Source organism: Notothenia rossii (genome assembly GCF_949606895.1).
Source record: "Notothenia rossii genome assembly, chromosome: 5".
NCBI lineage: Eukaryota > Metazoa > Chordata > Actinopteri > Perciformes > Nototheniidae > Notothenia > Notothenia rossii.
In genome coordinates, this window is record NC_136903.1 from 71,832,811 (window position 1) to 71,858,969 (window position 26,159).

The window sequence follows — 26,159 nt, forward strand, 5'->3', positions numbered from 1 at the left end:
GAAAGACTGCAGAGTTGGTCAATGTTGCACATGCCGATGAATTGTGTGCAGTTCCATCATTGATATATTTGAATTAATTGGTGGCCTGAAGAGAAAATGATCCAGTCTTTAAAAAACATTCAAGTTTGAGTGTAAACAAATCACATCAATGTTTTGTATCAAGAAAATTCTCATTGTGTTAATCATTCAAAGACAACTGAGATTAAATATGTGAGCCCTTCATAGGGACCCACATCCTCAGGTTTAGAACAATATAACTTAAAAAGTCAAATGCAAATTTGGTTATTATCCCATCCCTTTGTTTATTTTGTTCCTCACACATTCTATGTATTTATAAGCCAGATGAAGAAAGAACATGTGTTTAATTTAGCCAGAAACACTTAAGGAATTACACCTACACTATAAGACGGCATCACTTCTCCTGCTGCTGCCACAATATGACTCCTGAACTCAAAATATATGTTATTTTGTTTTATGTTTCATGTGGAAATATACAGTCTATGTGTGGAACCTATTTGCTGCAGGTCTCCCTTGAAAAACAGATCTATGATCTCAATGGGCCCAATCTGGTTAAATAAAGGTTTGAAATGAAATGAAATGAAATCATTAGCAAGACATATAGCGCATTGTTCCTGTATAACTGAATTTTGTGAAAATTGTGAAATGAACTTCATACGTTTTGAAGAGAACAAATAGTTCAGGTCGGATGCAATCAAAATAAGTAATTGATAGCAGGACATGTCGGACAGATACCTGAAATATGTGCACTCACTGCCACTGAAGATCGTCCCTGTGAAGATGCTGAGTGAGTTCGATTTAGATTACATTGAATTTACTGTGTTGTCGCTTTTTCTCTGCAAGTACAAACGGGGCATCAAGTTAGATTGTAGACAAAACATCTCAGGGCCAAATGCTTTTTCTTTTCTTTTTTCTTAATACATTGTTCATTATTTGAATGTCAATCTTGGAAAGGACATGGAAGAACCATGGGAAGAACAAGCCAAGAACAGGTTACCAAAGTAAAACACACAAAAAAAGAGAAAATGTAATAAGCAGCTAGAAATAGATTTACTCTTGCTCAGCACTACTACCATCTTGTGGCCCTTTATGCTCCAACTATACTTTCATGTTTTTCTATTTGCACTTAACTTTATATTTATATATATATATATATACATAAATATATATTTGAAAAAATTAAATACTTTTGCACACATCTACAGTATCTAACTGGTATAATTACAGATGCCTTTACATTTTTGTATTTTTCATATACTGTAAATCACAATCACTTTTGATGTAAAGATTATACTACCCAGCAGCACATGCAAGTTCAAATAAGGTCCACCAACATGTTAACACTAATGCAACAATGATGATGGTAATATAAACGATGATAGAATCACAAAATTCTATCCATAAAATGACAATAAAATGTAGCATTATATGCATATGTGTTAATGACATACTTGCCAACCCTCCCGATTTTCGCGGGAGACTCCCGATTTCATTGCCCTCTCCCGGTTTCCTCCCGGGGTCATATTTCTCCCGCATTTCTCCCGATTTCTGACTAAATCCGATTTACTCGGGACTGTTTCCACTCGGACTTTAATACAGCTACACCATTGTTTGGTTTCCATGGTAGCGCGTCTCTTTAGTAGCGCGTGCAACTGAAATTCTGAGAGGGTGAGGCAGATAGTCACAGAAAACAGAACAAGAATCAACAACTCTATCCTCTGCTCACTCCTTTCCTATAATACAGGTCCAGCCCACACATATGCTCCATCAAGACAGTGCACTTACAACTACAATAAGCATGTTAATGTTAATCTAACACAGTAACACAATTTTAATAAGCGAAAGGGAATGAGATGATATATGGAAATATAACTTTATGAAAAAGAGGATTTGTGCGTGAGTGACAAATACCCTTAACACAAAACTACAAGATAACATAAGATAAACCTTTATTGATCCTTATAGTCAAATGCTGGTGTCATAGCAACAACACTAATAAGAGTGAAACACAGGATGGGAAAGGTACAAGTTTACTCAAGGATAATAAAATAAGTATTGTAAGAAAGAAAAAAATGAAAAAAACAATATAAAGTCAAATTGAAGGACTTTAGATCTATAAAGATATGGATAACTATGAATTTGTTTAATGTACGTCGATTTGGAAATGTGAATCCAAAGTAGGTACATACATTATGCATGAAGTACATGCAGTGAGTGTTGTAAAAAGTACAAAAAATGCAGAGCGTGTTTTTTAACATTGATGAGTTGTTGGTCTTGCTTAATTGTAAATATACTGAATACGTATTGCAATATGTGTGCAAATCTTAATTTATTAATTTGCATTATTTAATTTCATATTCTGTTCTTGTACATATCATATTTTATAGACTTTTTACACTACTTTTTATTTTGTATGTTATTATATGTGTTGCATTGCTGGAGGAGCTCAGGTCAGAAGAATTTCATTGCCATTTATACACTGTAGCTTTGTGCATATGACAATAAAACCTTTGAATTGAATCTCTAGCATCCTGAACATTAAAGAAGTAATTTGAAACTCATTCTCTACATAGGCACGCCCCCTGCTGGACAGTGGCTGTTACTACCATGGTTATTACCCCTGCCGGGCGCTGCAGTACCGCGCTGTGTCCGCTGGGCGGCGAGCAGCACAGACCAGTTGTCTGCAGTCAAAGATGGCGGTGCGGAAGAAAGACGGCGGCCCAAATGTAAAATATTTCGAAGCGTCTGATACCGTTTCTCAGTTTGATAATGTCCGCGTCTGGCTGGGAAAGAATTACAAAAAGGTACTGACCGCATGTTTTGTATCCACACACGCTGAGGTTTCACATTTTCACCTGAAATGTGGTCACTTACCTATTGGGCAGAGGCAGTGACAAAGAGAGGAGGAGAACATCCAGCTGTTTGAGCCGGGATACAAAAGGATGCTGAGCCGGCAGCTGCAAGAGATGCGGCCGAGCATGGCGGAATCACTTTAGGGCTATTGGAGCTGAACAAATGAAAAGGCAGCTCACAATCAGTTCTGTGAGGATGGTATTTTGCAAAAGGGATGAGTAAAGCCGGCCAGCCTGCTAGCTAGCTAGGTAGCTAATGCTAACGGTAATGCAGCTCAGATCCAGATGTTGCCGCCGCGCGGACTGAAGCCGTGGCCCATCTGGATCAAAACTGAGGCTCTTGAATACAATCAGGGGGTTATTCATTTAAAAACAATGCATTATTAAAGATGGAACTGGCCATATTTAACATTAAATCCCCATTTAGGATGTACAAAGCATTATGTTATTGATAATATTAATGCAGATTGAAATGTTCCCTCCACTTTTCAGCACATCTCACCACACACAGCATTTATGAGCAAAAGGTGAAATATACAGAACATTAACTCCACTACTGCAGTTAAATGAAAATTAGAGATACTTCTATTGACTAGTATTTCCATTTTAGTACTACTTTATACTTCTGCTCTTCTTGAGTTTCAGAGGGAAATAATGTAATGTTTACTCCCCTGTATTCCTTTGGTAGCTTTAGTTACTTTATAGGTTTATATTATTATGCAAAACATTAACCAACAACACATTTCCATATATATAGTGGATTCAATTCCCTAGGAATATAGTGAGTGATTAAATTGGGATCCCCCTTTAACAGCTGCAACATTAGGTGATGAACACATCAATACATTATAATCCAGTAGTGCAATGTATGCTACATTACTCATAAATGGAATACTCTGCATAATGTGTATTTTTACTTGAGGCAATTAAGGAAATATATTAATGCTAAAACTCTCGTTATTTTACTCAAGTTAGATTTAAATGCATTACTTATGCGTGCATTGTATGTTTGACAGTGATCCTTTTCAAAGCTACATTGCTGTTGCTTTGTGACAGACCAAACATTTGATCTTATTTGATTTGATCTATCTCCACACTGTAGTGTTTCTTCTTTTACTTAATTTAAAGTTCTGAAAACAGCTTCCACCACTGCCTATCAGCACACTAGTTAACGTTCATGTTCCCTCCTTGTGGCCCTGCTCTGACTGCCTCTCTGTGTTGTTTCCCCTCAGTACATCCAGGCTGAGCCCCCCACCAACAAGTCTCTGTCCAGCCTGGTGGTCCAGCTGCTCCAGTTCCAGGAGGAGGTGTTTGGTCGCCATGTCAGCAACCCTCCGCTCACCAAGCTGCCAGTATGTCTCTTTATCTCAGTGTAATTTAAAGACATACATTTTGAAATTGTTTTGATGTAAACGATGCCCTTTATATTATCTGCCCATACCATTGTTTTGTTTTACATTCCTCCAAAAGATGGCCTTCAATAATGCACTGCTACACATATTGTGGTTTGTTCTGTTTTGTCATGGTTTTTATCTGTAACATAATGGACTAAGCAAAAACTGCATTTTGATGTGCAACCCTGTGTTTTACATGCTGATTCATTATTCTTAAATCCATGTGTCTTCAGATGAAGTGTTTTCTGGACTTTAAGTCAGGAGGATCTCTCTGCCACATCCTGGCCGCTGCCTACAAGTTCAAGAGTGACCAAGGATGGTAAGGCTTTTCTTTTTAGCTTGCATTAATGTTTGCTGGACAGACAAAGTGAAAATAAACTATGCTATCTAAGTGCTTCAAGTACACAATTTTGTTTGTTGCCGTTTCGTGTGTAACTCCAGTCTAATTTCCTGGTAGGCGCAGGTTTGACTTCCAGAATCCATCGAGGATGGACCGAAATGTTGAGATGTTCATGACCATCGAGAAGTCCTTAGTGCAGGTGAGTTCACCTAATACATTATCCAGGTTTGTGACACACTTTACCTAGACAGCGAAAAATACAATTTGATTTTTTATGTTTTGTTGTGTTATGGCAGTGTTTTTTAAAAGTTAGATTAAATAAAGCTTATTTCACTTCACACACTTAAACAACATGAAGACAACATTTAATATAACATGCTATAATAACACTATTGTTATTGTTCTGTAAGAGATTAACTGTTGTGGGCTGCTTTAGGAGTCAGGTCATGTATTTATGTTGTTAGTTTTTAGCATAAAGCACCAGATCTTTATGAGGGCAAAGAAAAATACTCCTGTGCTCCTGTGATTACATGATATTTGTGAAGTGTCGGAGAATCAGGCTGCCTGAGCTTTACCGATAGAAATAATGAATTGCACCCAGTCATGTGACCTAAGCAGTAATCCTACTTAAGGACTTAATCAGTCCTGCAGTTACACCACACAATCATCCAGCTCCCCTAATCTGAAGAGCTCCAATGCACAGATTCTTGTTTTAGATCACATGATATTAAATATTTAAATATTTCATATTTTTAGATATTTCCTGCTCATTCTAAATGTATGGGTTTTACTCAGTCACGTATATGTTGTATTTTTTCATTTCAGAACAACTGCCTGAGCAGACCAGTCATCTACCTGAGCTCTGACATAGAGCCCAAGCTGCTCGGGAAACTGAAAGACATCATCAAAAGACATCAGGTGTGGATTTTATTGTGTTTATTAAAAGTCACAACAGCGGTATTTAAACTTTCAAAGTCTCAAAATGCTACAACTACTGTCAGAAACTGGATGAATGTGAAGTATTTTGTTAAAGGAGGATGAAAGCGTAATTAAGGAGCACTATTGGAGTGACTCTGATGGTTATTGGACTCAGGATTAATTCATTTGGATTCCCGCTGTATGAAGAAATTAAAGGACGGTGCAAGTGGAAATATTTCACAAAGGGATTGAACTGTTTAAAACACATGCTCAAAGTAAGCCGGATTTTGCCGACGTGTTTATGTGGATTCAAAAGTCGTAAATAATCTACAAAATGGAGGAGACCGATCTGATCGGAGCAACTGTGACAAATAATCCAACTGAAACCAGCATGGACAATGACTATGTTTTAAAAATGCGCTTATCCAGAAAAGCCTGGTTTGGACACTTTACGGGCAGAAGAAATATTTCTATTAAAGAAAGAATTATACATTTCTGTCTCTTTATGCCTAATAGCTACTAACTTGAATTTGTATTCAAATTATTTATCAATTATTTTTTATATTTTATTGTAATGTATAGACAAGGGTTTTAGTGACAATCATGTATTGCGTTACAATTACATGTACAAAAACAAATAATAATAATAATAATCTAAATATGATATTTGGCCTCAAATCATCTGAGGCCTGGCACCCCCCCCTGCGATCTTTGGCGCCCCCCCAGGTTGGGAACCACTGCTCTAGAGCAGTTCTTCTCAAAGTGTGGTCCGCAGACCACTGGTAGTCCGTGAGCGCCCCCTAGTGGTCCGTGAGTATATTGGTAACATTTCACATTAAATAAATAAATACATTCCAGTTTTCCGCACTCTCGCTAGAATATCTCTGCAATGGAGCGAGCTTAGGTTTAACTTTCGATTGCATGATGTAGCCCAGCGCAACACTTTCATCACACATGTTGCCACTTGTTTGTACCATTTTCAGGCGATTTGTAATCTGTTCTAGAAAAACGATGTGATTTTGGATATTTGTGGAGTTAGGTGGTCCGCGAGTGTTTTTTTATTGGTTAAGTGGTCCTTGGTATGAAAACGTTTGAGAAACAGTGCTCTAGAGATGGGGAGCTGGTGCCAACACTGAATGTTTTGTTTACAAACCAACAAATCCTAATTGTTGTGCCTTTACCAATATTTCTGGTGACTTCATCTGCAGGGCTCAGTGACCGAGGAGAAGGCCTCCAGCTCCCATGTTGTCGTTCCTATTCCCACCAGCCTGGAGGAAGGTGAGGCTCACATTTTGTTTTTTAAGCACAGTTAGTTTATTCACTGTGATTCTGCTCGCTTTGGGCTAATATCCATTTCTCTTTTCGGTCCAGAGGAATGGATTCGTCCCGTGATGAAGAGAGACAAGCAAGTGCTGCTCCACTGGGGATATTTTCCTGACGGGTAGGTGAACATCAGAATTTAACATTTTTGTAAGTATAACACGGTTCCTGCAATGTGAAGGGAATCTGCTTATTTCGTTCTTTAAGCTTCAGACTGCCATAAACTCTACAAGCTTAAGTTGCCCCTTATTCTACCCAAGATGTTTTTACAAGCACAAACGTGGAGTCATTACCCTGTAACTGACCTTTGACCTTTCTCCTCTCACCACTTAGTTATGACACCTGGATCCCATCCAGTGAGATTGAGGCTACAGTGGAGGATCCTCCCAGCCCAGAAAAGCCCAGAAAGGTATTTACCTCCTCAACTTGTTGTTGCTTGCTATTTCTTATCTCTATTTCTTCTGTCATCCAATACAAACATTTTGAAATCCGTGCCCAGTTTAACAAACAAACAAACGCTCTCTATAAAAACCTACCAGAGTGAGAGAACTTTCTGTCGCTTACTTGTAAATTATTGCACAGTGAGATGCTCTTATTAATTATACAGAGCATTTTGCTTTTACATTTTCTTAAATCATGAAGCACTCACTAGGACATGATAATTAGAGCAGTGAAGCATCTAAATCTGTGGAGGACGCACAGGAAAATCTGAAAACACCCTATAAGTAATCTCTGCTGTTGCTACGCTTAAATAACGTTAATTTCATTTCCAGATTAGGCATTCAAATCCATGTATAGAAGCTTACATTGTGACATTAAATGTTAAATAGACTGTTGATGATATTTCGAATAAGTGGCTGAAAACGTGCATTATTACCTGATTGAACTGTGGAATAAGTTTGTTGTACACTTTCTTTTCACAGGTCCATGCAAAGTGGATTTTAGACTTGGACCAGTATAACGAGTGGATGAACGAGGAAGACTATGAAGTGGGCGAAGGCTGCCCAAAGAGGAAGAGGATCTCCGCCAAGACCCTGACAGATGAGGTGACCACACCAGACGAGCGAAGGGACAAGAAACCAGGCAGCGCCAAGAAGAGGAAGAGGTCGCCGTCCCCCTCCCCCACCCCCCCGCCTCAGGAGAGCAAGAAGAAGAATACCAAAAAAGGGTCAGTGCCTTGAGGAAACGATCTATCTTTCAGCCGTTGAAGAGCTTTGTGTTGCAAGGCCAGTTGTTTCAGAGACTTTATGTAGTGTGTGTGTGTGTGTGTGTGTGTGTGTGTGTGTGTGTGTGTGTGTGGACTTATTTCATTTCAATTTTATTGTGTGAGCAGGCCAACGACCCCGTACACCAAGTCTAAACGGGGCCAAAGGGAGGAGGAGCAGGAAGACCCCAGCAAAGACCTGGATGAAGCCTCACCCGTTCCAGCATCTGAAGAGGGAAACACACCTAAAACAAGTACACCTATTTTCAAAACACACCTAAAACAAGTACACCTATTTTCAAAACACACCTGAAACAAGTATACCTATTTTCAAAACACACCTAAAACAAGTACACCTATTTTCAAAACACACCTGAAACAAGTACACCTATTTTCAAAACACACCTAAAACAAGTACACCTATTTTCAAAACACACCTGAAACAAGTACACCTATTTTCAAAACACCTGAAACAAGTACACCTATTTTCAAAACACACCTGAAACAAGTACACCTATTTTCAAAACACCTAAAACAAGTACACCTATTTTCAAAACACACCTAAAACAAGTACACCTATTTTCAAAACACACCTAAAACAAGTACACCTATTTTCAAAACACACCTAAAACAAGTACACCTATTTTCAAAACACACCTGAAACAAGTACACCTATTTTCAAAACACACCTAAAACAAGTACACCTATTTTCAAAACACACCTGAAACAAGTACACTTCGTTTTCAAAACACACCTGAAACAAGTACACCTATTTTCAAAACACCTGAAACAAGTACACCTATTTTCAAAATACACCTAAAACAAGTACACCTATTTTCAAAACACACCTGAAACAAGTACACCTATTTTCAAAACACACCTAAAACAAGTACACCTATTTTCAAAACACACCTGAAACAAGTACACCTATTTTCAAAACACACCTGAAAAAAGTACACCTATTTTCAAAACACACCTGAAACAAGTACACTTCGTTTTCAAAACACACCTAAAACAAGTACACCTATTTTCAAAACACACCTAAAACAAGTACACTTCGTTTTCAAAACACACCTGAAACAAGTACACCTATTTTCAAAACATACCTGAAACAAGTACACCTATTTTCAAAACACACCTAAAACAAGTACACTTCGTTTTCAAAACACACCTGAAACAAGTACACCTATTTTCAAAACACACCTAAAACAAGTACACTTTGTTTTCAAAACAGACCTGAAACAATTACACCTATTTTCAAAACAAACCTGAAACAAGTACACCTATTTTCAAAACACACCTAAAACAAGTACACCTATTTTCAAAACACACCTGAAACAAGTACACCTATTTTCAAAACACACATGAAAAAAGTACACCTATTTTCAAAACACCTGAAACAAGTACACCTATTTTCAAAACACCTAAAACAAGTACACCTATTTTCAAAACTCACCTAAATATAATAATAAATTATCCTCAGTTTTAACTTTCTAGACATTAAATGAGTCGTTGTCTTCTTCTGGCTGACATTCTTTCTTTTTGCAGATAACACTAAGAAAGACTCGGATTCAACTCCAGTCAAGGGGGGAGCAGATTTGGGTGAGCAGAAGTTCACAATGGTCGCCTCTAAATGCTTTGTGATCCTCATTGTCTGTTTATGAAATCAGGTCATAAGATATCATTGTATAACTTTATCTTTGATCTGGGTCTCTCTCTTATTAGATCAAATAGTTTTTCACATGACTGTTGTCTCTGTGAACCATTTCATAATAAGCAAATGTCATTCGTCTGCAGTCCGTTTTATAATTACTTACCTTTATCTTTGGATTTGAACAGACGAGCAAGAGGATGAGTCCATGGAAACAACAGGCAAGGTAAGGCAGTTTGTAAAGTGCAGGAAAAGATGGAAACATGATGCCAGTAAAGCTATACATCAACATGACTGTGTGCTTGTGTTCTAACAGGAGGAGGAGGAAGGCTCTCCAAGCGTGAAGGGTGAACCAGTGAAAGGCTCGGACCTCCACGAGGACAACGTGACCGAGCAGACTCATCACATCATCATACCCAGCTACGCTGCCTGGTTCGACTACAACAGGTGAGGAAAGATACATTTGCGATGCAACAGTAATGGACAAAATGTTTGAGTGATAAATACAAATATCTACATATACACACATTTCACTTATTGCACTGGATAACCTTCCATGTGCAAACAAAAAAGGCATATGACATAGGATAGACATGCCAAGTAGTAGGAGATGGTAAGACAACATTAGGTGATACGTTACACGTTTAATATGTGAACATGACATGTATGAATGTTTGGGATAATCTGAAAGTAAAGATATCTGTAATGTTATAATACAATTCAGACATCAGACATGTGAAGAAGCATGGGTTGAAATCAGCTGGTATCAATATTGTTTCAAATGATGTAACATGTCTCAAAGGTCAGTCAGTTATTAGTATTTCTGCTTTGAGTCCTCACCATGTTGTAATTGTTTTCCCACAGTGTTCATGCCATTGAGCGCAGAGCCCTGCCAGAGTTCTTCAATGGGAAGAACAAATCCAAAACTCCGGAGATGTAAGTATTTCATCAGCACACATCCCAATATAACATGTTTTCATGCCACTAAATACACCAAAATAATGATTCACATGTGGGACTACAGAAATATCTTTCTATGCACCTGCTTCTTTCAGTTACCTGGCGTACAGGAACTTCATGATTGACACCTACAGACTTAACCCTCAGGAGTACCTGACGTCCACCGCCTGCCGCAGGAACCTGGCCGGGGACGTCTGTGCCATCATGAGGTAGGTGCAGGTGGATATTTCTAACACAACCTCACGTGTTTTCTCAAACTGCCGTCAGCGTGCTCACTCTGTGCTTCTTACGTCCAGAGTTCATGCCTTCCTGGAGCAGTGGGGCCTCATCAACTACCAGGTGGACTCTGAGAGCAGACCCACACCCATGGGCCCCCCACCCACCTCTCACTTCCACGTCCTGGCAGACACTCCGTCCAGTCTGGTTCCCCTGCAGCCCAAAACGTCCCAGGTCCACATTTACACCCACATATACACCCACACCAAAAAAGACACATGCAGGGTTGGGAGCGTTACTTTAAAAAATGGTATTCTGATACAAGTAACTCATTGATCAGGAAAGTGGAACCAATAACACTCTGGTATTTTGTTTGCCATAGGCTGCAAACATTTCCCTAACCCTTCGTATTTATTTTTGACACACGTCCCTATGTTACCTTATGCACCTGTAGACCCCGGCCACCCAGCAGATGATCTCCTTCCCTGATAAAGTGAAGGAGAAACCAGCAGATCTGCAGAACTTTGGGCTGAGGACTGACATGTACAGCAAGAAGACGGGCCCTGTGAAGGTACAAGTCTAGGGAGCTGCGGGATGGTAAAATGTTTGCTGTTATTGTTTGCTCATAGTAACAAATGGTGGTGTCTTTGCACAGAGCAAGAGTACAGCGAGCTCTATGAGGGAGTGGACAGAACAAGAAACACTTCTACTACTTGAGGTACAAATGATTCTAAAAGTAATTGTGTTAGAATGCACTTCACAAGTAAACATGTGAAGTTAAATGTTGCCCTACTCCCTTCAGGGATTGGAGATGTTCAAGGACGACTGGAACAAGGTCTCAGAACACGTGGGCAGCCGTACGCAGGATGAGTGCATCCTGCACTTCTTGCGGCTGCCCATCGAAGACCCTTACCTGGAGGAAAACTCCTCGTCCCTGGGGCCGCTCGCCTTCCAGCCGGTTCCTTTCAGCCAGGCAGGAAACCCCGTGATGAGCTCGGTAGCCTTCCTCGCCTCGGTCGTCGACCCCCGCGTCGCCTCGGCTGCAGCCAAGTCTGCTCTGGGTGAGAAGAAGCTTATTTTGAATTTCATTTTTTGAGGGTTTTATTTTTTATTTCAAACTAAAATGTTCCTGGTCATTATTCATTCCACTTGTATTTAAATACTAAACCTGTAGTAAACACAATAAAACATAAAAACAACAACCAGAGAACAGAAAACAGTTCAAAACGGTTACATTGGTACATTTTGATGAATGTTGTGAAACGTAAAACATTACAAAATAAGTGTATCTCACAAAAGATAAAAGCAGTTTTCCTAGGTTTAGTTTGCACCCAGGACTTTAAGCATTAACTAAACCCTTTAACAAGTGAAATCAAGACTATAGGAAGGATTCAATAAGGAAGATATATCTGCTGGCAAGTTGCCATAAACGGCTTCACATACTATATAAACATTGCCTGTCACGTCTTACTGTTAGAGATACCAAACTTTTCCTACAAGGTCTCCAATAAATGTAGTTATTGATTACCCTTCCACTGATAACCTCGTCCTGTCTTCCTCCCTCTCAGAGGAGTTTTCTCGTATGAAGGAGGAGGTTCCCGCGGCGCTCGTGGAGGCTCATGTCCGGAGGGTGGAGGAGGCAGCAAGGGTCAGCGGGCGACAAGACCCTCTGTACGGCCTGGAGGGGAGCGGCATCGCAGGCACCGGCCTGGAGGAGGGGGAGAGACCTGGTAGGACGGACACACACACACACACACACACACACACACACACACACACACACACACACACACACACACACACACACACACACACACACAGAAGAGCATTACAAAATGTAACATACTTTGCACTGGAATATAATAAGTCATTTGTCTTAAAGATGAGAACAGCGATGAAAGCAAGAGTGACAACCAGCCAAGTGAAGAAAAGAGGGAGGCCAAGGTATGACGCATGTTGATCATTATTTTGTATTTCTGATTTGTGAGTTCTGCGGTTGCAAAGCTCATTGTGCCCTGTTTGCTTTCCCGTGCAGGAGAACAAAGATGGAGCAACTGAGGAAGAGGAGAAGCAGCCAGAGAATGGGAAGAAGGAAGAAGAAAGAGGGAGAGAACAAGAGGGAGAGAGGGAGGCGGACAAAACAGAGGCAGAGATGGGTAAGAAGAAGCAGACACAGTGAATACAGGTTCCGTGTGAAAGGTGATACAGATGTAACTTTGTTCCCGCTTGTAGGCGATGGGGAGAAGGAGAAGGATGGAAAGGAGGGCACGGAGGAAGGGCAGAGAGAGGCGGAGAGCGAAGGAGAGAGGAAGGCTAAAGTGGAGCGAGACGTGGGAGAGGGGAACCTGGCCACCGCCGCTGCGTCTGCCCTCGCTGCTGCTGCTGTCAAAGCCAAGGTAAACCAGCCGTGTCCTGTAGCACACTCTTCCCGGTCTGCTTCCAATGGTCTCTTCTCTAAGCTCCTCCTCCTGTCTTTGTAGCACCTGGCTGCGGTGGAGGAGAGGAAGATCAAATCTCTCGTGGCGCTGCTGGTGGAGACCCAAATGAAGAAGCTGGAGATTAAACTGCGACATTTCGAAGAACTGGAAACCATCATGGACAGAGAGAGGGAGGCTGTGAGTGAGGGATTCTGGGAAATGTAGTATCTCAAGAAAGTAGACAACCTAGAGTGCAAAACGATTCATTACAAATACTTGTATGAATTTCACATAAAAAAGTCACATTATAAGAACAGTAACTAAAAGATATGATAAGAAACCAAAAAGCAAACAAAGATGAGGTCATGGGATGATCAGTAAATCAAGCAGATTTGACTATTTTTAATTAACATATTGCATACTGTTATAAAACAATATTAAAAGTTTGTCTCAAATAAGCACACAACTTGTGCCACCGTTCCTCCCTGGTCTATTTGTAGTCATATGGATAAGGTGGACGGTTCTAGAAGATTGATTGCTTCAAAAATATTGTCAAAGAAGTGGGACAACTTTTCTGAAGCTAGAATTCTGTAATGTCCTTTTACCTGCTGCCAGCAAGAGCCTAAGGATGTACATATGTGTTGAAGTTAAAGAGATGGGAATGTTTTTAATATGATTGTTGCCAAACCTTTATCAATCCCCAAAGGAAGATGCAGGTGTCTAGGGGGAATACAACCAGAAAACATGAGAAAGATGAACCATCAATCCTCCTATTCTCTCCAGCAGCATGGCTGAGTAACTAACTTTGTGTGTGTGTGTGTGTGTGTGTGTGTGTGTGTGTGTGTGTGTGTGTGTGTGTGTGTGTGTCTGTGTGTGTGTGTGTGTGTGTGTGTGTGTGTGTGTGTGTGTGTGTGTGTGTGTGTGTGTGTGTGTGTGTGTGTGTGTGTGTGTGTCTGTGTGTGTCTGTGTGTGTGTGTGTGTGTGTAGTTGGAGTACCAGCGTCAGCAGCTGCTGGCTGACCGGCAGTCCTTCCACATGGAGCAGCTGAAGTACGCGGAGATGAGGGCCCGCCAGCAGCACTTCCAGCAGATCCAGCACCAGCAGCACCAGGCGGGGGGGCCTCATGCCAACCAGGCGGCCCCGGCCCCCACCCCACCGAACCAGGGTCCCACCGCAGGTCAGTCGGCTCCCAGCACACCAGCGCCGCAGCCAGTCCCCAGCCCCGCCCCTCCAGCCTCAGCTTCTGCCCCGACCCCTGAGTCCCAGCCCCCTCAGAGTGCTCACACCTCGCCCTCCTGCCCCCCCGGCGGGCCCCCTGCTGCCAACTCCAACTCCAGCTCCAGCTCCAGCATTACTCCACTCCATGGTGAGCTTGAATGTTGATGATAAAATAAACGGAGAAGTCTGGAAATGAAAGAACAATGTGTGAGCAGCCTGTTTGGGTTAGCGCCAAAAGGTTCCATGAAGGACAACATCTTAAATGTATGAATGTTAAGGTTTTATCAGCTTTTCAATCTCTAAGTTATTTTTAAATGTGTTAAAAGTTCTCCTGCTCTTCTCCCACCCCTCCTCACAGAGGCCGCCGCCCCTCTTTCCGGGGAAACCCTCCACCCCTCGGCTCCCGTCCCGCCTCCGCAGTGAGAGAAACCTGCCTGAGACTCCCAATGACTCTGACCACTTTGAATCCTGCCGGTATTATCTAAAATGAAGAAGTCATGACATGAAGGAAGAGAACACATTTCACATGTCCAGCTCTTGTTTTCTTTTCCAACAGGACAATTAATGCAAGAAAAAAATACTAAATCAAACCAGCTCTACTTTGACTCTGTTATAAAAAGAAGTCTCTTTCAAATGTAATCTGCCAATGAAGAAATGTACTTTCAAACAGAAGCTGTCCCTCCGGTGAGGTCGATTGGACAGCAACATCTCACGACATATTTGAACTAGGAGAGTCTCACCGACATGCTGCCTCTCGAGGAGAAAAGACTCATCTTGTTTTCAGTGTTTTAGAAATGGTTGCATTCATTGTCTGCAACAGTTTGCTTGTAAAGTCTTAAGCTTCACAATCTCTCCAGAGTTCCCCTGCTTGTTCTGAAGGTACGAAAGTTAAATGATATGTAAGACAAAAAATGCACTTTTAACATGTTTCCCAAGTTCTCATTGAAAGACTTGACGCATCCATGAAATTGAACTTTAGCACTTATATTATCCCTTTGTTCTCTTAAATACTTTTTCATGCTGGAGGTTTTGAAAACTTGATTGGGAATGTTACCTTTATTTGTGTTAAATGGTCAAACGGTCACTCTACAGGGCATGGCCTGAAGGTTGCGTCAGTAATGAATGGAAACAAATCAAAAGCCGGTTGGAAATTAAGTTTGGATACAGTTTGAGGAAATGTACTGTAGACTGGGTTTTCTGTTACGAACACACCTTGTGTTGCTCTATAACCATGATATTTGAAAGTACTGACCCCGTGAGATCTTAATTCTGAAAAGTGCTCTCTTTAAATCTATCTCAATAATGTCCGTCTTTTCAACAGCACTTATAGAAAACATGTCCCGAAGGGTTTCATGTTTTCTAAATCTGGGTGTATTCAAAGCATCTAGACTTGTGAGGAATGTAGTTTTGTTCAGAAGGAATGACTGAAAATCTGGGAATGATAATTCCACCAGCGACCGCATTAGTGTTTTATTCATGATTTGTGTTCATTGCTAAACCAAAAGGTTTTTATAATCATTTTTATCTCACATTTATTCAGTGAGTTTTATTGTGGTTTCTTGGGTAAAAAGAGGATTTTTTTTTTTTAGCAGCTCTGGTGCATTTCAAGTTACACATGGAAGAAATGTAAATGCTGTCAAGAAAAACAAACAAGGGAGCTCGCACCTTAAACAGCTGACGATGGAGAATTGTGTCCTTAATATCTGCAACAATATCCTCACTTTATATCCTATCAATTTTTATATTTTTTACTGTACGTTTTTTCCATTTTTCTTTATATGTCAACATTGTACCTGTATATGATTCCATTTGTAGCCTATATTTACCCTCTCCACTGTTGTGTATGATTCAGGCAGGTCTGTTGGATCCGTCCAGATGTGAGTGTGAGCATGTGTGTATGTGAACGCATGCCATGAACATCTGTAAAACCTCCGTTCACTTTTATTTCCAGTGCCATTTGCCGTGTGTCATAGCGTTTCCAGAATAAATAAAAAAAAGCAGGCTTCATTGTGCACACGGCCACCACGTCAGTGTCATGAAATATAATCCAGTCAGAAGGTGAAGCTCTACAGTCGGTGTCCGTCAAGCCAGTATTACAGACCTCACCACAGCCGTGAGCATACATGGACTTCTTTTAACTGTGTAATTACTACATTGTGTGGACTTTGTGATATGAAATAAGTGTATGTTTAGTTTCTGTATGTTTTTCACTATGCTGAAGCTAGCAGCAGATTGCATTGATTATTATACGGTAGAAATCATTTTTTCCTCAGTAAATCATCGCATTCGTGCTGACAGTTGGTCTGGCAGTTTGTATTTTAAAAAGAGGCAAAAGAAAAGAGGTCCAGGTTTTCATTACAAAATGTTGGGGGAAAAATAAAGATGTGAAGAGGAAGTGATTGTGATGAGTGTTTTTCTTCTGTCATCAATTAGCAGACTGGTAACAGGATATGAGAAGGTACAACATAATGAAGTATCTCACTGGTTTGTCAGGATATCTAAAGGTCACACTCCTGTTATTGAATGTAATTGTTATGTAATGGACTGGCTACCAGGTGTAGGTGGATTGTTAAAACGTGTTCACAGTAGGAAAAGCAAAGTGGTGGAATGGAATTAAGTACATGTACTCAAGCACTACTTATGCACAAACGTAAGGTACTTGGTCTTATTGCATTATTTTCCATTTTAACTTAACACTTCTACTGATCTATCTCATATGGAAATAATGTACTCAACTACATTTATTAGCTTTAGTTCCTTTCAGATTACACATCTTTCTCCCATCTCCTATCCAATGGAGACCATGTGCTGTATCTCTAGTTTGGGCGTGTTTATTTTGAATATTTGAGATCAAATGAAAGACGATGTGTCCCTTTATATATCAGAAAATGTTTCTACTTCTTGAGCTAAATCAACGATTTCAAAAGCTCTTTTGAGCAGCTGGAACATGTATCATCACAAAGCTGAAAAGATGGCAGTTTTTCTGAGCTCATGAAAGCTTTTAGATACGTGTTTTTAACAGGACAGAAGATCAAACTACTCAACAATACATCAAATATGTTTATATATTAATACATATTATTCTACTTATACAGGTATATATTTTCATATATTTTTTTCCAATTTTACACATAATATCTTGTTATTATGTGATCTAAAACCTATAACAAAATATTTGACCCAAGCTGAAGACTCAAAGACTGAAAGACTTTTTGGAAAGCAGGATTTTTATTCAACACTGTTAGGTGTAACATGTCACATTATCATAGCCATCCAAATGAAAAGAAAACAACAGAAAACTTGACAGCAAGACGAGCTGATGAACTAAAATGGAAAGTGAAATCATTTACCTTCGTGCCGATTGAACCTGTGAGGCTGAACATGAGAGGGTTTCTTCACATTAGACAGAAAAGGCACTTTCAAAATAAGATAAAGATGTGAAAAAAGAAAAAGACAGACATGTTGGAGGTATAGGGTGACTTGGATGGAACGGTCAAACAATACAAAAATATTTAGGAATAGAATTAAAGCTGGAAGTGTGTTTCTGAAATCCTCAACCGCTCATCACCATCCGGACGAGTTCTGTCAGAAGAGAAACAACATCAGCATTTCATCTGAAGAATGTCAGAAAAAACTGCACATAAAACATCTGTTAGTGAGAATGCAAGGTCTCTCCTTCCTGGAACACTTGGACGGGTTAGAATGATCAGATCTGATCAGCATTTGGCCTGATTTACAATATTAACAAAAAACTATCTTTAGTTTACAGAGCCAGAATGTCTATTGTAACTATGGTTTTGGTTGTGTGGTTTTCATTTATTTATTCAGGCAATTTTATTATTAAGTCCGGATTCCAATGTCTGAATGAAAGGCTCTGATAAGAAAGCTATAGTTTAACCATCATATCAGTCAACAAATTTGTTTACAGAAATGGCTACAATGAATCTTTTCTTTGAACATATTCTCAGTGCAGGGGCTGTAGTTCTGAAACAGTTTGCAAAGCGTCCATTACTCTTCTGGTTAAGGGAATGAACGTTTATTGGCCAGGTCGGCTGCCACTAATAGCACATCTCCCGATGTGAATGACTGTGTCTGACCTACACATCTGTTGTTGTTAGTAAGCCTGCTACACTGCGCTCCCTCTGCATGTTACAACGTGTTTCAGAACTCACTCACTCTCGAGCTGAAAGTGAAGCCCCTGAGCAGTGATGGGCTTCCCTGATACAGGCAGTTAAGGAGGCTTTAGGGGTCTGCTCTTACTCTGCTCAGCTAGAGGACACGAAGGGGGGGAATGCTTTGGAACGAGACCACGGATTAATGAGCACAGGAGACAAAAACACAATGGCTTTAGTTGTTTTCTGACTATCCAGAACAGTAGTGTATGTTCATGTTAACAGTAAAGTACTTGAAAACAAATAGTCTAAGAGTGTCTTCATACACTGTGCAGTTTTACCTTCATAGTTAATGCAGCCATTGGCGTCTTCATGTCCCGCTAAAAGAGTCTCCACCTCCTCCTCTGACATCTTTTCACCTGGAACAAACAAAGAATTACAATGCATTTCAATGTAATACATGTCATCACATAAGATGTGATAAAAGTGTCATCAGAAAGTCAGAGAAAAGGAATGGTATCAGATGGTACTAAAATCCTAGTATATGATGTACAAATGTGAAAAAAGGTCATATTTAATATTTTATTTGTTGTATTTATTTATGTTTTGTTTATGTTAGTATGTAGCAGAAAAGTCATAGAAAAAGTAATATTTTGTCACAAAGTAAAAAATGTCCTGGTGCAAAATGTCAAAAGAAGATCATTCAAAAAGTCAATACATTTATAGTATAATATGTTAAAGAAAGTTAAAAAAAAGTAAAGTATAGGATGCCATGAAAAAAATTCATAGACGGAGGGCCATAAGATGAAAACAGCCCGCTTGTTTACAAAGTTTTTGCCACAGATAAGTGCCTGTAGGGATTTCACTTTGGAGATACAGTAAGACGGACAGACATGGGTCCTCTCAGCGAGATCAGGATGAAAGAAAGATCTTCTCGTTTTGCAGGTTTTTCTTGACTCACCCAGTGTAGTGAGAACATGGCGCAGCTCTGCTCCCATCACTGTGCCGTTTCCCTCCTTGTCAAACACTCGCAGACCCTCTACAATATCGTCGAAGGAGCCCTGGTCCTTGCTCTTAGCGATGGCCTGAAGCATGGGCAGGAACTGCTCAAAGTCCATCATCTTGTAGTTCATATCTGCAGGGGAATGAATCATAGTGTTGTTTAATTTAAAACAACTATAGAGCTGTTATGAAATGGTGTGTATTAGTATGGCTGTCAGTAAGATCGTTCGGGAAGAAAAATGAAAATACTTGTACAACATAAGTGTCTGTTTGTAGGTGGACAGATATTGTCGAACGTTATAGCCTCAGAACATGCAAGATTAAAGTTTACAAATAGGTTGTTGAAATTTCAGAAGGGTGCAAGAATAGGTGCTTTCAGTAGGGGGTATGAGTATGGAAGGGGCTTGGGTGATTATCCCATTACTAGATGGTCTCTAACTAATTATATGCATAAATTCATGGATTGCAAAAAAAACATATATATTCATTGATTTTAAATAGCATACCTTTCACAGACCTTCATACAGACCTTACTGAGTTAAAAAAAGAGGCCTTATTTGTGTAGTGAATATGAAAGGCTTTAATGGCTCATCAAAAATCAAATAAATGCTAATATATATACCCTAAACAAGCCCAAAAAACGAAGTTCAGCACATGATTCCATAAGGGGCTATAATGATTACACAACATCCGACCTAACTGTTAGGCAAGGGAACGATAATGTAGAAAGATGAAATGGTCTATTTTAGTTGAGCCTTGCCTTCTAGCTTGGGGTTTCCCAGGACCTTGAGCACCTCGGCATTGACGGGGTTCTGTCCGAGGGCCCGCATCACGTCCCCACACTGACTGTAGGTGATCTTCCCCTCACCCGTCCGGTCAAACAGAAGGAAGGCCTCCTTGAACTCTGATATGGAGACAAAGAGGTAGTCAGGTTTAGCTGAAAATACCATTAAAAACCATTATTCGCAAACACATATGCACAACACCAAAGGGCTCAAAACACTGCATGTGGAATTTCATTGAATAAAAGTGTTGTATTTGACACATGTCATTGAGACATGTCATTAAGTCTACTCTTTTCTGTAGTAGCATGGCGGGAGCACTTCTGTGTAGGGAAGAGTCCTATCAGTTTAAACTGCTCAACAACAACAAAAGCATTATAGCAATGTGCTGCTAACAATAACACAGCACCTATTTAAAGTACTTTGGTCTGTTAATGATGCCGTCACGTCTGCCAATCAGAGGTTTTAGGGTTTGATCCCTTCCCTGCCGTCAACATGTTAGTGTAAAATACTTATCCTCAAATTGCTACTGTTTCTACATGGTAAGTGTATGTAAGTCGCTTTAGAAAAAATTGAAAGCCAAATAACATTTAATGTAATGTTATCTGCAGCTTTACATAGGCTAGTAGGTTTTCTTGTCATGGGAATTACTTTGCATCAGATCAACAGCTGACCCATTTTAAAGGAAAAACTGAAACATGCTGTGTTGTGTTTTATCACATAATCTACAACACTCACTGCCTGCAGCAGCTCTTGTGCCTGTGGGTGGTGGGGGTTGTTGGAGAAATGCTATTCTTAAAAGCACCAATTGTTTCCAACTCCAACAAGACTTGTTATGTTAAACAACACGTAGCTGGTGACCTGAATCATTCATGCATACTATGTTCTGACAAACTGTTTTAGTGCCACAAAAGGATAGTTTTAGTGCCACGCCTTTAAGGCTGAGCCTACACCATGATCCATTGGGTGTATGGACTAAGTAGAGTGGCGAGATTAGAGCACTCAACATCTTTTCCAAATGTAAAGTTTCATGAGGAAAACGACTAATCTGAAGACTAGTTTAAATCATTTTCATAGCGCCCGCTGCTGGCAACATGAAGTGAACCTTATGCTGTCTGCTAAAATCATAGACTGTATATGGCTAAAAACAACACTTACTGTCTACACTTTTATGACTGCTGCTGACATGTTTGAAACTGGTTGGTAGGATATTCTTTACTGCTTGTGATAAATTCAGATGGTATTTACCAGGTGTAAATCGTGACAAGCATTGAACCTCACACGGTTAGAACATGTGATGTTTTATCCCAGTCTGTCAGAGTTACCTGAAGGGGTCCAGCGAGACAGTAGTCAAACTACAGGGTCAGATGGGTCAGATGGACGAATTAATGAAGCTTGTAAAAATGCTACGACAGGGTATGTGTATATAACCTAATATATAAAAAAGAGAAATCCCTTTTGGTAATCAGATGTTAACTCACCTATAATCTGGTCCTCTGTGAAGTCAGACTGGTAGAGACAAAAGGAAAAACAGACCGTTGTTAGTGTTATTCAGATGCTTCAAGTTAATCCTCCATTGGAGCCAGTGTAAAGCCAAGGATTGTGGCTAAAGGCTTAAACAGAGAGAAGCAGGCCAGCAGATACGCAGCTAGCTTAACGTTAACTGTGCGACTCGCTTCAAAATCTCTGAATGAAGAACAACGTAATTTCATTTATTACGAATCTATTAATTTGAGCTATTTCTATGAATTAGTCTGCGAAATATCTGTACTCACCATGTCTGTTGTGGCTGTGATGACAGAGGGGCCAGGGTCTCTCAAACAATGAGGACACCGGCACTACATCAACGATGACGTCACTGCAGCTTCTATTGCAACAGCCAATCACAGTCCTCCTTTTCACAGTTGCATAGTTCGCATTTTTGCTGGAGTGCAGCAACAAAATGCCCCACCATCCCTTTTTACAATTATGTTGTGTTTAAGTTTATTATGATTTAAAGCATTTTCATGAGTTTATTTTATACAATATCGATCATATTTTACTACAACCTTATTCTTCTACCATTGACAGAAGGATTCCATGTCTGTGATTAAAAAATGGTTCATTACAAAAAAAATACATCAATGGCACACCGTTTAATAAAAGTAATCTTAGAAATAGTACATTTAGTTTTAGCTTCAAGCAAATGCAATGTTTATTAAATACTACAAGTTTTGTGCTAAGTACAACTCTTTTGGTAATGTACTTTACTTGCATTTACTTGTGCTACTTTATAATTTCACTCCACTTCATCTCAGAGGTCAAATTGATTAATTTTCTTGATTTCAACAACATATACATACACACAAGGATAGAAGGAACTAAGAAAACATAAGAATATGTAAATTATGTCAGCAGGTTGACCCATGATTAAAAACAAGTCTTACAATTCAAAACAAATTCATTTGGACAAAGATTTCCAAGAAAAGCAAACACATTTTATTGTTGGATTGGTCATTTGTTGGTTGACCTGTATATATGTATATCTTTGTAATTCACACGAATACTGTGTGACTGTTGGATAAATGGGCATCTCATTTTCATGTTTAAGTAAGACACATGACAAATCATTTTAGATACATTCTCATCCTTCATTTGGCTTCTTCACTGGCTGTCTCGCCACACTGAAATCGGACAAAGTCCAGCACTCGAGCCTGTTGACCTTTGAGGAACTGAGCCACGGTCCTGCTGGGGTCTCCCAGGAAGGTCTGAGGCAGCAGGCGGGTCTCACTTTCCCCACAGGGGAGGTCATCCATGTTGCCCAGGGACACCGGGGACTCTCCCACTATGTGCTGTCCCAGTTTACGCCCCAGGACTTCCTGGGCTCCCTCCTCTCCTCCCTGAAACACGACCAGTGCGCCGTACCGACCCATGGCCACCTCGGTCTGGCCGCTCACACCACCGTGAACGTACGAGCCGATGTTCCACTCAGCCGGGACACCCACCGCCACCGCCCGCCGCACTGACAGGTTCTCACCGAGGCGACCTGGGGAGAAAGAGGGAAAACATGTTTTATAAACCGCAAATATACTGATTTCAGCAAAACGTGTTTTACTTCAGAACCGGGTTTATTGCCAAGAAGGTTTACAGATGACAGGAATTTGCTTTGGTGTATAATGGTGCGTACATAAACACAGTAAGAGGAATTAAAATGTAAAAAAAGAGCAAATATAGAAATAATATTCAAACTATTGTAAAAAGTAGTATAAAATATACAAATAAATAAAAGTGTGAGTGTTGTAAGGATGTGTAAAATAGTCCTAGGAATATGCAAAGGTTTACAGTAGAGAATCAAGAAGGACACAAACATAGGCACTAGATGCCGGTTAATGGGACATTACCGTTAATGTAACTCATAGTGACTATGGGATATGGAATATTTATAGTATAGGTCAAAACATGTTTTGTTTGTTCTTTTTTTTGCTGTTAATTGATGATAAGTTGTACATAATTAACATCTGTTATATTAACAAAACTTCAATGATATTGTGTGACTGTAAATCTGTCACAATCCCTCTCACACTTCTCAGTTGTGTTATACGATGTGGATGTTTATGCCCAACAATGTTTCGAATGTAAAGCATCCATGGAAACAAACTTACAAGAAAACATTAACTTTATTTCCGAATTATGTTTTATACTGCCATCATTGCTCATGAAACCCAAATTGAAGAAAAACTTAAAATTCTAGTAGAGGGACCGAGGAGGTATATGTGTTTGAAACCAAGACAACAGTGTTTTAGAGATAATTAAAGAAACATTTTCTTACTGACCTATTGTGAGAGCCACCCTGTCAGAAAGTGAAGCTCCTGCCTCCAAGCTGAGTTTGTTTAACTCATCGCCTACCAGGACACTCTGGAAACAAACAATGTATGGAAGCAGCATTACAGCAGGGCAAAGAAAACAGCCTTACCATGTTTAAGAAGTCAATATGAAAAATTGCTTATAAAACACCAAAATGTAGTATGCAGATGAAGCAGTGTGTATTTATGTAAAGTAATTGCAATACTTATAACTTTGTAACTATGAAGATGTATTGACTGGTTTAACTCGAGCAGTGCCCGTGCTCGGCCTGTGGTCCTGCTGTTTGCATCTCTCTCACAAAAGGCTCATCCAGACAACTAGGCCTCTGTATGTCTCTATTTACATATTTTGATCAAACGACATGACATTGAATGATGGGAATTTCCCCATGTACAGCTCCTGAAGTTACTATGTGGTTTTACCTTCACATATCCGCCCTGGCTTTGTGTTTTATTCCAATGGTGAGCCAAGGTTGCATGCGCCACCTCCTTAACCAGCTGCTGGAACTTCTCATTGCGGGCAACGAAGTCTGTCTCACAGTTAACCTGCACCAAGCGCACAAGAAGAAAAGATACAGATATATCTGAATGCAACTACATCAAACAAACTAGAAAGTGATCAATTTAAGTATTGATTCTTCTGGTAATTAAAAGGATAATATGTTGTTATCTATAAGTGGGGATCACTTATTTAAGAGAATGACAAAAGACAAAGTTTGAGAGTGCTTCTACCGGTTAGAATTATTTCAGCGTTCATTGTTCAGTAGCTTTTTACCTGGAGACAAATTATCTCCAGAGGTACACTCCTCTCTAAAACAATCCGACCCTATGATTTCACCCACTAAAAACACTAATGCTAAATACATAAAAATTCCACCAAACAAATCATTGATTCTCAAAATGTAGCTTGGTTTAAAACGTCAGAGGTAGGGTTATTTGGCTTGTTTCTCAAGAGTCAAATAATATAAAAGTCTTCTTCTATTAAGAAAATAAATGTAGAAATATGTATAATGCATCCTTAAGCACTGTATCACGGGCCTTACCTCCACCATAACTGCAGCTTTATCTCCCATGAACAGGCCAATCAGCCCCTCTTTGGCTTTGCGACCCTCCAGCTTGTTTGCTTTGTTCCAGCCCTCCTTCTGCGCCTGCTCATTCAGCCAGGTCTCTGCCTGAAAGATTGGACATTAACATCAGTAACACATTCACAAAGATAGTAGTTTCAGACAACATACAGATATTGTTGTGCAGAGGGGTTGAGAGATGTGGGTTACCTGTGCCATGTCATTATCAAACTTCTCCAGGGCTTTCTTGCAGTTAATGAAAGTGTAGCCGGTGTTTTTCCGCAGTTTCATCAGCAGGGATTTATCAGCTGCAAGGAGCTGGAGACCTGTGTGTAGTGACTGTACATGGCAAGTGTTCACCTGAGGATGACAGAAGGGATAATTGCATAACTTCAAAAATCCAGTTGATCTATTGAGTAGATATTACAGCGAGACGTCTAACAAGAGTGATATCAGATAACACATGAATTAAGAATATATTAGCGAGGTAACATATTGAGACTGGCACAGTAATGTTAAGCCGGTAAATCAGAAAGTAATGAAGCTAACCAACAAACCAGTGAATGACAGTTCGAGCTTTAGGTAAAATGATACAAATAAGACTTAGTGTAAAGCTAGTCGTGCTCACCTTTGCAAGATCTCTTGTAATTTTTCTGAATACAAAGGTAAACGACATCTTTAAACCTTGTTGGACTGAAATGACTTATGAAAGCTCAGAGTGTCATTGAATCCACGCTGTGTACGGAAGCCGCGCAGTGTCAAACAGACTGTGAGAAGGCTCTTATCGCTGCTCAGCGCCCCCTACAGAGCGGGAGGGAGTAGGCTACATACAGTATACATTGCATTACA

General features: G+C 39.9%; 3 protein-coding genes across 5 annotated transcripts; 1 reads left to right on the top strand and 2 right to left on the bottom strand.

The window, feature by feature from the left end:
• The first annotated feature begins 2,426 nt into the window (after positions 1 to 2,426).
• Positions 2,427 to 16,903, top strand: smarcc2 (SWI/SNF related BAF chromatin remodeling complex subunit C2). Of its 2 annotated transcripts, none has more exons than XM_079682131.1 (27): positions 2,427 to 2,468; positions 2,592 to 2,822; positions 4,103 to 4,222; positions 4,498 to 4,583; positions 4,722 to 4,803; positions 5,430 to 5,522; positions 6,731 to 6,800; positions 6,894 to 6,963; positions 7,176 to 7,251; positions 7,766 to 8,010; positions 8,176 to 8,300; positions 9,595 to 9,648; positions 9,886 to 9,923; positions 10,014 to 10,144; positions 10,562 to 10,633; positions 10,753 to 10,866; positions 10,954 to 11,107; positions 11,328 to 11,444; positions 11,529 to 11,591; positions 11,676 to 11,934; positions 12,442 to 12,603; positions 12,756 to 12,817; positions 12,909 to 13,029; positions 13,106 to 13,269; positions 13,354 to 13,488; positions 14,278 to 14,656; positions 14,867 to 16,903. In XM_079682131.1, the coding sequence occupies exons 1-27, from the start codon at positions 2,442 to 2,444 to the stop codon at positions 14,929 to 14,931; spliced, it is 3,315 nt and encodes a 1,104-aa protein (XP_079538257.1). In that variant the 5' UTR covers positions 2,427 to 2,441; the 3' UTR covers positions 14,932 to 16,903. The 2 variants fall into 2 exon arrangements, with proteins under 2 accessions (XP_079538257.1, XP_079538258.1); XM_079682132.1 differs by having other exon boundaries at positions 4,728 to 4,803.
• Positions 16,904 to 17,714: 811 nt separating this feature from the next.
• myl6 (myosin, light chain 6, alkali, smooth muscle and non-muscle) lies at positions 17,715 to 22,311 on the bottom strand. Of its 2 annotated transcripts, none has more exons than XM_079682546.1 (6): positions 22,180 to 22,311; positions 21,886 to 21,913; positions 20,383 to 20,526; positions 19,582 to 19,755; positions 18,962 to 19,039; positions 17,715 to 18,090 (listed from the first exon to the last, which is right to left on the bottom strand). In XM_079682546.1, the coding sequence occupies exons 1-6, from the start codon at positions 22,180 to 22,182 to the stop codon at positions 18,062 to 18,064; spliced, it is 456 nt and encodes a 151-aa protein (XP_079538672.1). In that variant the 5' UTR covers positions 22,183 to 22,311; the 3' UTR covers positions 17,715 to 18,061. The 2 variants fall into 2 exon arrangements, with proteins under 2 accessions (XP_079538672.1, XP_079538673.1); XM_079682547.1 differs by lacking the exon at positions 17,715 to 18,090 and adding an exon at positions 18,100 to 18,802.
• Positions 22,312 to 22,361: 50 nt separating this feature from the next.
• Positions 22,362 to 26,092, bottom strand: tsfm (Ts translation elongation factor, mitochondrial). Its single transcript, XM_079682545.1, has 6 exons — positions 25,939 to 26,092; positions 25,521 to 25,670; positions 25,290 to 25,418; positions 24,670 to 24,792; positions 24,217 to 24,298; positions 22,362 to 23,429 (listed from the first exon to the last, which is right to left on the bottom strand). The coding sequence occupies exons 1-6, from the start codon at positions 25,984 to 25,986 to the stop codon at positions 23,035 to 23,037; spliced, it is 927 nt and encodes a 308-aa protein (XP_079538671.1). The 5' UTR covers positions 25,987 to 26,092; the 3' UTR covers positions 22,362 to 23,034.
• Positions 26,093 to 26,159: the final 67 nt, after the last annotated feature.